General features: G+C 39.7%; 3 protein-coding genes across 3 annotated transcripts in view; 1 reads left to right on the top strand and 2 right to left on the bottom strand.

Moving 5' to 3' along the window:
* Sol1 overlaps positions 1-5,484 on the bottom strand; it is a 311,881-nt gene extending 306,397 nt beyond the window's left edge. The window contains exons 1-2 of the mRNA XM_043415216.1: positions 5,252-5,484; positions 4,466-4,982 (exon numbers count right to left, since the gene is read on the bottom strand). The gene's annotated coding sequence lies outside the window, so the exon portion shown is untranslated. The remainder of the gene's footprint in view (positions 1-4,465; positions 4,983-5,251) is intronic.
* The window catches only part of m (miniature), a 107,412-nt gene that overhangs the window by 30,704 nt on the left and 62,154 nt on the right, over positions 1-14,554 (top strand). The gene's annotated exons all lie outside the window — the stretch shown is intronic.
* Positions 8,875-10,382, bottom strand: LOC122408459 (uncharacterized). Its single transcript, XM_043415257.1, has one exon. It carries the CDS (start codon positions 10,332-10,334, stop codon positions 8,991-8,993), a length of 1,344 nt encoding a protein of 447 aa, XP_043271192.1. The 5' UTR covers positions 10,335-10,382; the 3' UTR covers positions 8,875-8,990.

The raw sequence follows: 14,554 nt of genomic DNA, 5'->3' as shown, positions 1-14,554 counted from the left end.
AGCACGCAACACGTATCTGCTTCTCATTTGTGCCTTCTCTTCGTGAAAGCTCCTCTATACTGTAGTGTTTATAAATGGCATCGTGATAATGAATTATTAGTTAATGAATAAAACAAAGAATTAGCAATCCTTGTTAATGATTCCATTCCAATTCGCGACATCGATCTGCCCTTTTTTCACATCCAGCATTTCTTTCTTTTCTTTTTACCTCATTCCTAGGCACGCTCGATATAAAACATCTGACTGCACGGCTTGTATCCTACAATACTAAAAGCTGAAGGAAGCAAGGATCGTTCATTTATACATGAGCGTCTTGCCGAAGCAGCCGTAATACTACAGAAACGTACAAATTCTCAATCTACAGGCAGAGACTCTTCGACGGAATGTCAAACGAGGAAATCAGTAGATGATGAAGATGGCCGGTATTAGAATTTATTGCATCGAAATGCATTCGATTCTTGATAGGCCACAAGAATTGAGAGTTCTCCGATTTGTTGGCAGCAGTTCTATTTCGCTTTTACGATCATGGACGTGATCGGGCCTACGAACGGTAAAATATGCTCTGGGGTTTATTGCTTATGGGAATAACGAGGGCTTTAATCTGAGAGTCAGAGAGCCAACTTGCGGAGAATGGGGAAATTTGACGATGAAAGGATGATAGAGAGAAATGAGGAGAGAGCGAGACAGAAAGAAGGTTTCACAGCGTGAGACCACTATCCATTATACGGCCAAAGCCAGGTGCGGTCTGCGTCAGCTTCGTCCACGAAGCCAGAAATTTTATGTACATATACATATAATATGCCATGTACCATACTATAAATAGATATAAGAGCGCACGTACACGATCGAGGCAAGATCGGCTCGTGGGTCGATCTGCCTGCGGAGAGCAATCCGCGGTTTTCCAAGTTTGCTCATCATCCCCGGATCCTGTACGGCCTTATGTATTATACGATAGCCTAATCACCAAAGCTCCACCGTCGTCTCACCGCAGACGCCAGCTCTCTTTCTGTCTCCCTTAGCCCCTCGATCCCTTTCTTTCTGCATCCGAAGATGCTCTTCTCAGCTCTTGAAATTCCCCGCTTCTTCCGCTAATTCGTTCAAACCCCGATTAATCAGGTGTACTTGATCAATTTTAATGAATTTCATTAATGCTCAGCTTTGGTAAAGGAAAACATGAATCAGTCTCGAATATCATTTAGTCGTCACCTTCCTCCAAGCTCCTCGTTTTTTTTCATTTTTTTTCGTCAGGCTGAGAAATAAAGTCGTTGAGAAACGTTTTATCAAAAAATATATTGACCGTGCAATAATATCTCGCGTCCGGTGATATCCGTTATTTGATTCGTTCGGGATAACCTCCATGAGTATAACGGTCAGTTCTTTGCTTTGTATCGACGCATGCATACGAAAATAAAGAACTTAAAAATATTGCGGATAATATGCAGGCCAAAGTGTACTGCAAGATATTGGTAGACTCGCGAGCGTATAGAATCGATTTTGTATTCATTTTTCACTCGTACAGATATGGAGGCACTCGATTTATCGGCTATTTTAAGTGATTAGGTTAGGTACGTGGCCCACAAGCGAATGCGTAAAATTTGTATGAGAATCGATTGCTTGCAAAGTTTGTACTGCTCGCCGTTACACACCATACGCTCGTGATGTCTTTAAACGTTTCACAGGTCACGTTTTCGAGGATCAATTTTACTATCGTATCAGACATTGCAATGTCGTAAAATTTTTTAAAATATCGTATAAAAAGGCACGCTGGGATTTTAGAGCTTCGATACATCGATAGAATCTTGAAGAGCTTCCACATCGAACGTTGAAATACTGTCATTCATCGTTAAATTCGTTACTAGCTGATAAATTCATTTTATCTATTAAACTCAAATGCTCTTATCAATGATAGGTTTTAAAAAAAGACGTTAACTAATTTGAGTGAGATCGTTTAATTTGCATTCAGCATTAAATTTGATACAGAAAGTCAAACGGGACGATGAAAAGTTTTTGAATAATACAAAAAAAAGCTCGTTTAATGGCTTCCATTCAATCTGAGCCGTACGGCTTTCAGTTATACCTGTCAAGCATCTCCAAAAATAAGTAGATCGATTGAGCTCGAATAATGCTACTTCAGTCGGAACAAAACTCAAATATACTCGTCATTGCGAAGCGTAAATGGAAGCAAAACATGTAATCGTTGTGTAGGATCGACAAAATTACACGTTTACACGGTGTGAGTTTTACACGAGACAAGTTGCCGACGTGCGTAAATCGCGATACACTGTGCGTAAAAAGAGCGTCTACGTCGTGACTGGGGAGGTTGTAGGTCGCCGAGGTTAAATCTCTGTCGGTGGCTCTGAGACGTCCAACAAGATTCTAAGATCAGACAAGCGAGTGAGAGACTTTCGCTCGTCTGATACTGCGGTCAATTCTTTCGCAGGAGCTTCCAACTCCTTTGTACAGAGTGTTACAAAACCTTCCGCTTCTACTAAGTAAATCTATCGGGGAAACAGAAAATCCTTGATTTTTTTAACAACAGCGTTAGCTCAATAATAATTGAGAGAGGAAAAGGATGATCTGACCGAAACAGACGCGTGTTGGGGAAGTTTAACCCTTTGAAAATTGTCTTTTTCAAAAACTCTATACCTTACCGAACTTACGTTGGGAATAGAAATGAGTGAGGACTCTTCGTCTCCAATTTTACAATCTCAAGCTCTGCTTCCTTGTTCGAAGGAATAATGAAATCCTTTGCAACGTAAAAGTTAACGTTTTATGTATTTATATTAACTCCCGAGATACTTCAGGACTTGGAGCATCCAATATGTATTTTCCGGCTCTCTCTCTCTCTCTCTCTCGGATACACACACACGCTCTCTTGCCATGTCTCTTCACGTCCAACTGTGACGACGGACCTACTCGCCTATGTAGATTGTACTCCCACCGCGCGTGTATCATTAATAGCTTACGACTTCCTGCATCCTACATGGCCAAGAGACGTCGGTCCAGTGTGACCTCGCAACCCCTTAACCCTAAACCATTCCTCAAAGAGCACCGAGTTAATGTATAATGCGACATGACAATAGAAAAAAGCATTGCGGCAATGCGTTATACCAGGTTGCTGTCGAGTGTCAGTGAAGCGAACCTCAAATTTTGTGTGTTTTATTTTTGACGAAAGATGGATTGACATTGGGCGACTCCGAATTGAGTGATTCGCGATGTTCAATACGTAACACTAAACAACGGTTATTTCTAGACCGAAATTCTTCATGAAAACAAACTCAAAATAAGCATTAATCTGTACTTATTGTGGGCAAGATTTTGTTAGTGCATTTAGAAAAATAGATTTCAAAATTTTTTAAACTGGGAGTCCAGTTCAGTCACTGGGCACTTCGCAAACTTTAATTTGTTCATGTTTGTAACGTAAAATTATTCTGATGATAAAAAACACTACCTTATTCATTGGCAATCCGGAAAATCGATATTCAAATAAGCCACAAAACTTTCGCGGCATTTCAAGTTAGTGTTCATAAAAAAGTAATCAAGCAATTTGACAGTAATCGCAGATTTTAATGAAGGTTGTTTAAATTCACGATTTAGTTACAACAGAAATGACATAGATACTTCTAATGAAACGTTATTCCATAATAAATAAAGATAATTACATTGAAAACTGAGTTATATTTCATGTGTAAATACGAGGACTTCAATTAACCTGATGCATGAACTTGATCTCAAACGCATATTTTGTTTCTGATTTCGTAATCACATGGCTTGATTTGTTGAAAATTCATTAAACGGTTAAAAAACATCTGATCGACATCCACGATCAAGTGAGGAGTGATCTTTTTATTAAATGATATTCAGGGTCGAAAAAAACCTGTCACCACTTCATGGCAGAGTAAGTATAAATATTCCATACGTGGGAAGTGTTTCTCAGAGTTTTGATCCTTATTCCGAAGTTATATTGGATCTTAAAGCTTTACGAAACTAGTTCATCTATCCATAATTACGACCGATACACTTAAAAACGTCTAAGACACGATGCAATCTGCGATAAAAACGAATAATGCAGAGCAACGAGAGCTGTAAAATAATTGTGATTAAATATTAAATGAATAACAAAAGTTAGGACGACAAAAGTTGAGCATGGTGAAGAAAGTAGTCGTGAAAACCCTGTAAAATTTTAACTTTCACAACGGGCAACGCTCAAAAAAACTCTGAACATTCTTCCTCGTCGTGAGACTATTCGAATAATCGTAATTGTAAATATTGATAAAACCTCTGCACTTTTTGAAAAAAGAGTTTAAAAAAATTGTGGTCAACAGCTCAATCGAAAATTTTCGATGAAATTGATCGTTTTTTTTGTTGGGCAAGTGAATTTACCAAAAAAAAGTCATTGGAATAACGACTGAATGATTCAAGAGTTTTTTTTGTCGTTCCACAATCACTATCGATGTTTGCCTACCGTTACGTGAAGTTTTCGTTCTCCTTCATGCTTCGGCGCGCAATGCGAGCAGTGATCCAGTACGTCCGGGGTATTTCGAGCTCGTATCCACCACTAGTACAAATACCCACCAATTCATACTTTTTTCAACCCCCTCGATATTTATATACCTGTATATACTCAAGTATACACGCTTATATACCTAGAAATATATATTTGTGTATATGCGAATGTGAACTTTGATGTAAACACGCGAAACGTTCGATGCGGCACGTCAAATAATCTACATCATTGACACTTTACCACTTGTTCAAACTGATAACGCACCAATTCACAAAAGGTGGAAAAGAAAAATCGTTCAAGTTCAATAAACAATTAGAATTTTATTTAAATATTTTTTAATAAATTTATGGCCATTCGGATCAATCACTTCATGGCCATCATTTGTAACATCACTTTCCTTCAAAACTGCGTGTAAAGTACAATAAAGTATAAAGTTATTATTGAGTTTTTTGTTTAATGCACAGCTCTCTGAAAACTGTCAGTGAAATGAAACAAATACGTCACGTAATTTAATGGAGCAGGACTTTTTAGCTAATGTGCCTCAGTGAGTTACTTCTGATGGAAGTAAAGAACATATATTCTTTTAAATTGAACAATTTCTCACTGAAGAATTCGTGGCACTGTTTTCGGTCGTATATTCGCTAATTAAAGTGTGAAAGTCTCGGGAAAAATTTTACGAGTTTTGTTTGAAATCACAAAACAATGAATTTCCATGTGAAGATTATACTACTGGGACTTTCCAACCATATTTTTTTCAATTTATGTGTCTCGTTTTCGTTTCTTATTTCTCGAAGTCTCCAACTAATTCACGGCTATACGAGCGGACCAGATGGGCGAATCTACATTGATTTTCTTCGTAAACGATCAATCGTTTTCGTTTGCGTTTAAATTGTAAAGAAAAAACAAGGTCGTTTGTCGTGACGAAATGTGAGGAAACTGCTCCCTATACGTTGATTACAATAAACGCGCATCTCCAACGGTGGTTGGCGCGATACTAGAGAAAATCGCGTACTCGACTTTGGCCCGCGTTGTGCGACGAAGACTCGACTGAGGAACGCCTGCGCGCTTTTCTCGCCGGTATGTTTCACGAGCTTTCAGCTGCACGGCCAGACACAGAGCTTGCAACCCCTCCGTTTGCACTACCACCCTGCACAACGTGTACGCTACGTATATATGTCTTTCCAAAACTTAATTTCACTGCCGATGATGGAAAAGAACGCAAATTCATTTTATCACGAGGACAGTCAACAACGAGAGATCAACAGTTTTGCGGGAAATTGCATCATTTATGGTGGTTCTATGGCAGGGAAAGGATGATCTTTGACCCCGAAGACTCAGAACGTGACGCATGATTCTTTGTATGCTCTACCTTAACGGCGCTAATGACGGTTTAGCATTTTGCTGAAAATCGAAAATCACGATTCGAATGAAATCATTGTGAGTCATTATTATTTCACGTGAAAAGTCATTGTTCATACACGGTACGGCTTGAATGTATAAGAATCACTTGAATTAGGGCGGTATACAATTGAATATTCGAATTTCCAGCTTCTGCATAAACAGTCTCTGGAAAAGAAATTCCGTGTATAAGAGCTTTAGATGGAAAGAAGTAATCGATTTTTAGTGTGCACTGCTCGAACTTTAATTACCGCATAAATTTTGGAGCACGCAACTCAACAGAATATAACACGACGAAATCAATCTAAACCAGCATAGTTATAGCTGCAGTAAATTAAAATTAATCCAATGGAAAATTCGTTCCGGGAAATTTTATTTCCGCTCCGCATACAGCAGTCGTTATCGAGTCTATTTTTTTTTGAATTTATTTATTTTTTCATCCCTCCGGAGAGAGTCGAAAAGGGTGAGTCTCTTTCCGTGGTTAGCGATGAGAATTCATCAATGCACGTTGCCCAGGAACGCTGGAGAGGGTTGTTATTATGTCATTATTAGTTCGTTGGTATGGCTCTCGTCTCGTGCTCTCCTCCATAGACGAGAGACCGCGCGAACGTTACGAATAGATGCTCGTAAAATGAACTTTCGCTTTAATTCAACGTTACGTCCGGTGGTAGTTTTCAGACCGAGAGTTGGGGAGAAGAGGGCGAGCGAACGAGTATACGCCGCATCTCAGTTTTTATATCGCATATACTAGACAACAACGACGAATATATCTTGCTACATTGATTTACTCTTGTATTTATACCAAAAAAAGTTTCGCTCGGTATAACCGCTATAAAAAATTCCTTTTTTGTTGCTTATTTAGCAAAAGTTTTACAAAAACATGCACTTTTATGGCTTGACTTTGAGCCACAGATGCGCGCCATCGCTCCCGACAAAACGATGTTGGACGCTCGTGATATGTACTTGGGAAAAATATGTACCGGCGTTCAACAAAAATATTGCCATTTTTTTCAATTAAACTTTTTTTAATTACAGCTAAGCGAGAAACTTGATGAGGGGCTTTTTCCACCCGCTCACGATTCAACATCCACTATTATTTTCGGGGATCCAGTCGCCCTTGTCGGGTAAATGGGAAAGTTTAATCGAACAATAACCCACGAATTTTCGGCGATTTGAATATTTGTTTGGAAATGAACGACATTGGAAGGATTCTTCATTTTTTAAAATGAGAAACGAACGTTTCTTCGTAGCAATATGAGAACTACGGATGGTTTTTATTCTTCCTTAAAGCGTCAGCTGCAATTTGTAATAAGTTAGTAATACCGAACGTCACACGATTCATTTAAAAAATCAATCTCAAGGTGGCTCCGTGCTGTGGCAGCTTCGAGATTTTTATTCGCAGACATAGCCTGAAAGCTTCAGATCATTAGATCTCGATATCTTTGGACGAAATATGCAGTTTAATTCGAGGGGTGATTTGAATAAGCGGTTTTCCAAAACGGTAAAAATCCTGGCTGGAAACTGTCGAATGAAAATTTGTTGAACGGTTTTTTCACTGCAAGCATCGCCCCAGGATCAAAGCCAGTAAAGATTTTCCCGGCCCCACAAGCAAACACGCACGCAACGGAGCGTCGTTTAAACCCCTTTCACATGGCATGCGTGAAGTACTTTCGTAAAGCACATCCACGAATGTTATTCAGCATGAAAAAGGCCATGATGTGAAAGCGGTTTTACCCTCGCGTGACAATTATTATACTCGCATTACATCAAAGCATACGTTAATCCATCAAAAACCAATATCCATTCGTTGCCTCGTAGGATGTCGTGTGGCGTTAAAAAATTAACGCCCTTTGAGGCTTCTAATGGAATTACTCAAGTGCGAAAATGTGACGAAACGCTTACAAATTAGGCAAATGTGAGGTTTTCGAAGCTTATATTCTTTTCTATCGTGCTTATCTCGAGGGAATCTCATTTCTAATGTAAAAAATCGTCCACAAAAAAAGAAATTAAAATCAGACCTTCCCACCCGCCTCTTTCTCATTATCGCATGCAATTACATGATGACTCGAATTTCCTTTCCTTGATATTGCATCGTATCTTGAGAGGCTCAGATGGTTCAAGATAAAACCGCAATGCCGCGTAAGCACTGCTCTGAATCGATAGCAGGGAATAGAAATTTTACGATTTTAACCAGACAAATTATCCATACGTTTGGTATTTACGTTATGTTTGTTTATAGTATTACGCGTCAGGTCAGAATGTCGAAATGGGAAAGGCAATGAATGTCACTCTATTGGTTTCATCTCCGCTCTTTCTCCTGCTTCCCCTTCGACTTCTATATTTTTTCCCTTCTCGTCGATGGGCACAGAGTATTCTCGTCGATGGGCCCAGAGCTTTGCTCATTAACGTACGATTTCTTCTCTTCACCTTCGCCATTCTAAACGACCCTCCTTTAATTACAGGTGAAGATTGCTATCGCGTCGAAATAAACAGTCTCGATGGTCTGTGCAGATACGGTGTTTCTTTTTCTCCTTCCCCTCTCTTCCTCTTATTGTGGCTTTTACTCTGAGCTCTTGCGCTCGATTTACAATTCGAAGAGTCGTTGCCGTAGTTCGCCAGTCTCCTTCTCTCTTCGCCGTCTCCCATTGCCACAGTTCCTTCGGGAAGAGGTACGGAAAAAAGAGAGAGGGAGAACGACACTGGGAGTAATTCTAAGGACCAAAACAAACAGCGAAGGAAATAACAATGAAATTAAATAGCGATCGAGACGTTCTGTGCATTGCTATAGATGTAACGATGAAGAAGAAAGAAAACTCGAAGATTTATCACAATCATTTCCCAGCAGATCACAAATGGTTTTAACCGTTGCTCGCTCAATCGATACAGTTCCCCTATTACGACTTGTGCATTTGCTCTGTTATACACTCTCAAACGCGAGGAAACATAAAAAACGCGCCTCTTACGTTTATTACTTTTTATTCAATCTATATGTATTTTCAAAACTTTTTAAAAATTAATTTTTTTGAAACCTATCCAAGTTCTCAATCGAATTGAATAGAAAAAGCGTTGACACTGCACTTATAATCTAATAATCTTCAACGTGGCAGTCCTCGAAGTCGTCGAGCCTCTCGTAAATTTCGATGATGATCTCTGTCAGTCGTTCCCTGTACCGGTGATCTGTTGCAAAAATAGGACAAACGAGTTCTTGTCTGCCGGGACCCCAAATAACTCTCTCGAGCAATTCCGGTGTTCGAGTGAAATACTTGTCAGCCGTATCTCCATCCAGTAACATGATTTGTTGATTCACAATTGTATAAATAATAGCGAGAAATCTGTAATATTCGCAGGACTGGCGAAAAACTGTCCAACTCAAATTACAATCGTCAATGTTGATTTTTTCTCTCCACAATTCTTCCCTCATGTGGTCGTGGTAAATACGAGTGAATTTTTCAAAGTTTTCGTCTCTCGTTTTACGTCTCGTAGTCAAATAAAGAGCGAGCATAAAGTCAATGGCGGGCGGTGAATATCGTATAAATTGGAAATCTATCAAATAAAAACCGTGCGGTCGTGCAGTTTTTGAATGACGCTTTATCAACATGTTATTCGCCCAAGGGTCCTGGTGACAAATAACGTTACGATATTTTTTCGATGTACGAATGAGTCGCGGTATTCGCCAGGACCAATCGGCAATTAAGCTTTTTACTCGCTGTCTTGATCGATCGTCAAGGCATTCGATCAGATTGACGATTCCACAGGCACCTTGTACACTCGAATTGATCGGGTTGCGACGCATGCGATCGTCACTTGGGAACAATGCCTCTTGCAGCACTTCGCCGTAAACCTGATCGAGTCTTTTTCCACTCTCCCGCCGCAATTTTTCATCGAGTACCACAGAGCGAGAATGCAATTTCGCCAATGCGTAAAACATCGCGGCGCACTCGTCGTACTCGAAGGGAACAAATTTATCCGGCATTTCAAAACCATCGAGTGTTGCATCTTCCAAAACAACGATTACGTCACCCTTGCCAAGATAACAGTCCACCATCCATTTCGGACCTTCACCCGCTCCCATATTTTTTGCGATATCTTCGTAGAAAACATTCTCCTTCGTGAATACATTTCCTGTAACGGCAAACTCGTACTGGGGGCTGTTACTTGGGGGTTTTGTTTTTGCGAAAAACACAAACTTTTCGCTCGCTCTGTCATTGATGGTACAGGTGACACAAAGATGATAATACTGCCCGAGATATCCATTGGTCGAGGCTATACGATCGAGACTCCAATTCTCGATACAAAAGTCTTCTTTTCCTAATTTTCTTTCCATCACCGTCTTCACGTCTTCGTCATTCAATAAAACTTCTTCCTCGATTGTCGTCTGCACCGTCGAAGCAATTGTTGGTGATCGAGCCTTGGCAAAACTTGTCGACATCCTTGTGAATTTGACTATTTTAATTACTCGAAAATTCTGAACACATTGGCCACGTTCCAAGTCGCGATCACAATTTTTCACAAAAACTGTCCTGTTTCGACGCTTTTATACTGTTGCACTGAAAGCTCTTAGACACTCTCAGCTTCCAACAGACACGTCGGAGACAGGAAAAACAATTCTCATACTATCGCAATGTTTATCATTCGTTTAATTTATGTACCAATAAATATGAGAAGAATTTTGACACGATAAAATCCCTATCTTCGTTCATATCTCGCTCACCTTCGTTCACTCGTGTCTCTTCTCATGCTTCTAGATTAACGAGTCATGCGCCACGTTGGCTTGTCTACCGAATACCCTAGCGTGATGGAAATTTACGCGTAAAATTAGACATTCGTTCCAAGCCTATACTATAAAAGATTGTAAGAATGATTGAATTTTTCAGATGAAATCTCGACACTGAAACAAAAAGTTATTTTACTATGAGGATAAAAAAACATTAGATTGAAACGTAAAAAGCAAAAAAATTAAATCAATAAAATAATTTCTCCGCTCATTCTAAGAGAGTGTTGATAGAACCTATAAAGTTGTGCATAAAAATTTATAACTAGAATCGCGTAATTGAACGATTCTATAAGAAAATACGAATACGATTCAGTCATTGGTACAGCAATTAAATAAGCTTCGCATATCGAATGACACGTACATGAGCATAAATAATATTACACCATTAAGTAAACAGCTTGAATTTGAATTTACTTTACACCATTGTAGTTTATGAAAGCTTTAGATTAAGAAAACTCACTCGTACGAAAGAAGAGCAAGAATGAAATTCTACTTGAAACCTTTGCAGGTGAATAGTAGCCTAATGGGAAAAAAGGAAAAAGCTAAACCTCAAGTAACGTACGGGGTTTTTTCTTTGAAAATTTTTTTTACACAAGCGTACAGAGTAAGGAGAGCTCGCGAGTGAAAGAGTGATGGATGGTGATTGAGAATCTTAGACGTGTTTCTCTGACTTGAATCGTTTTGGTCGATTCCACATGTATATAGGACATCTTGAGGAGAAAAGTTTTCGAGTACCTGGAAGAGAGCGAGAAAGAGGAAGAGAAGGAGAGAGTAAGGGGAGAAAGGAAGAGAGATGATCGCGTAACAGAGGTACGTTTGAATGAGAAAGAAAGGGACTTTCTCGAGGATCTTTCTACGATGGGAACCACATCTACGTAATAGACTCTCATTTATAATACAAAGCGTCCGGATGGGGGCGGGCGAACCCTGGCGAATTTAAATTGCAAAAGGGGGGCAAGAAAGAAGAGTGAATTGAGACAAAAATGAGAACGAAAGAGCGAGAGGGAAGGAGAAGGCGAAATACGAGGTAAATGGAACTCCAATGCCACTTTAAATTGTCGATGCGAGTCGAATACCGGAATTGCCGTCATTCTTGAACGAACTCCTGGCCCCCGCCCTTCTCTTCGACTCTTCGTACCAACCAACAACAGCGATCGTCTAAATACGGCATTTATACGTCGCGGAATATTTAACGTCAACTCGGCCGTCAGTTCGTTTCGTACTTGTATGAAAATTCCAAGGTTTTACCCTCGTCTTGCTCGAGGAAAGCGAGGCTCAAGTTTTGCGGCTAAAAACCTCCTCTGTCGAGGGTTGATATGTCGGCCTGGATACCCCGTACCACTTATTTATTAATCTATTCACATCCAATTGAACGAAATTCTATGAATGTCGTTAAAAGCCTGCACTCTCCTTGCCTCGAAATCAGGCGCCGTTCGATTTTTTTTTTTCACCAATGTAATTTTCGTACTGGCATCTTATCGATTGGGAAACGAGAGAAAAAAACTAGTTGACGTGAGAGCCAGAAATTTAGTGAGCAGCGATAAGAAACCACTCAAATCCTCATATACGTAAGTGGCGAACTATTGAGCATACGTAAAATTCTCGTACCAGAAGAAAAACGCATAAAATCGTAAGGGTTTATAAAACAATCGGAAAAAAAATTTTATTATCCTGCAGTGTCGTCTCAGGAGTTTCCTCAATGTATAGAACTCACATCGACACATGCTCGCACACGCAATACTTGACACGAACCATATTTTTGTTTTTAAGGCCTTAAGACTTGCGTTCTACGTAGTACGGTAAGTCCTCAAAGTCAGGACCACGCTCCAAAACTGTAGTTAAGTTGTCTGATTCCGAAAAGCAATTTCCTTATCAGTATTTTTACATTTCACTCTCATTTTCTGGATAAAAGTCAGCAACTCATTCGTCCCTTTTGACTCAGCTTTTATTATATTTTCGTCGTTTTTTGACGACGATATACCGTGATCTTCCATGGCGTTTTAGTTTCGACGGTGCGTATGAATGGAGTGTTTTTTCCTGAAGAGGTTGCAAGGGTTGTCGGTCTGGTTTCGAAATGGCTTTGTCCAACGTCAAAATATGAGTAAAATGGTTGCGAGCAAGATGGCTTAATTCCAAGACTCAAAGTTTACCAAATGTATAAAGATGAAAATACGCGTTTCTTCTGAACCTTTTTTTCATAGTTTACCTCGGATACAAGGACAAAAGAAAAGGAAATCCTGCATCTTCCATCCCTAACTTGAGACTGTAACGTTTCTAATGCGGAGACGATTGAACCAGGATATGAATTTGCCCTCGGCTTCGCCTCGGCTATTTGACGCGCAGTTCAGGGCTACCAAACTTCTGCCCGTGTAGTGTATACTATTTTTTTTCATAGCCGGTCGATAGTACGTTTCTTCCGAAATATGCATCTATCGATAGAAGATATTTCGATGCCTGCCCCGACATTTGCTGCACGAGCGAAGCAAGTGCTGCTGGTCGGGGGGGCGGGCATCAAAAAAACAAGATTAGCAAAGATAATATGGCATTTCCATAACATATTTCCGAATGAATAACATAACCTTATTCGTACGATTTGCGAATAACTAGACACAACCTTTCAAAAAACACGTAAGCTATATCGGTTCAAACGTCAAAAGTAAAAAAAATAATTACGTCAAACCTTTCGGAATGTAGAAATAGTATATTACACACTTAGGGATGAGGGAAAGTAGACTACTTCAAACCGCGGGCAGAATTGTCACCCGAGCCGAAGGCGAGGGTAATAAGCACGCGGTTTCAGGTGGTCTAATTTCACTCCCGTGGAGTGTATACTATTTTTCACCACTTTCCGAAATCGGAAGGTTGAATTTTCGGTGCATGTGTGGTGAAAAAGTATTTTCCGCCACAGAGAGGAGCAAAGCCGAAGACGATTTTCCAGTCACAATGTATTTGCAGGTATACAATACTTATAACCGAGTGGGAGTGCCAAAGTTCCACGGGGTAATATTAATGAGTGGCCACTCAGCGTGTACGGCGAGCTCTCACGCTACCGTCTTGCTCTCCCCTTTGCTTCTCTCATGCGATTTATCCATTTATCTTTCAATCTCTTTCGTTCTGGACGTCGTTGAACCTATGACGGTTGAACGATCCCTGACACCTCGTAAAAATCACTAGACTTCTGTTCAATATATCACATGTGATAATAACGAGAGAAGATTGTATGGAATGACATCAGACAGCCCATTCTTCTTTGCGCTATTAACGTTTAATGTCTCTTCTTTCGCTATAAATTTCCCATGTGAGTACAATTTTCACTTAAGCGTTTTAGCTCAACTAGAAACCACGACTATAACTTCACCGCTACACGCTGCATCGTCTTACCATATCGTTGATTAAATTCATTTCAGTTCAATTCACCAGTTGACAGCACATTGATGGTATCATGAATATTTAGGTCATCTGTGTGTGGAGGACGAAAAAATTTCATGCATAAATTTCACAATGCACACTTCGTTATTCATGTTTCAAAACTTTACTTTCAGCGACACTTTCATTCTCCGATCCTTTATACTTTTCAAAGCTTATTCTTTAATGAATGGAATAGTTCTTATAAACAAAATATAGTTTGATGGATGAACGTAGAGCTAGAAGCACGGTATCTTCACTCGTATCAAATAATGTGCATGAAGTAACACGTGCGTGTGTGCGAATGGTTTCGAGTTCAATGTGGAATAACTTGACTTGCTAAAATAAATACTTGAGTTTTTGGTTAAGGAACACTTGACAAGGACAATGTGAGAATAATTTCTTTCATACAGTTGATGATGCCGAAATTTTAGGTCTTCCAATTCATCCCGACAACGGTGAATCTAATT

The sequence above is a fragment of the Venturia canescens genome, chromosome 1, assembly GCF_019457755.1.
Source record: "Venturia canescens isolate UGA chromosome 1, ASM1945775v1, whole genome shotgun sequence".
Lineage (NCBI taxonomy): Eukaryota > Metazoa > Arthropoda > Insecta > Hymenoptera > Ichneumonidae > Venturia > Venturia canescens.
Note: the sequence above shows the minus strand (reverse complement) of the source record. Positions and strands in the feature narration are given on the sequence as shown.

Excerpts from the sequence above, each read along its gene's own strand:
- LOC122408459 (XM_043415257.1), bottom strand. The coding sequence starts at position 10,334 with ATGTCGACAAGTTTTGCCAAGGCTCGATCACCAACAATTGCTTCGACG.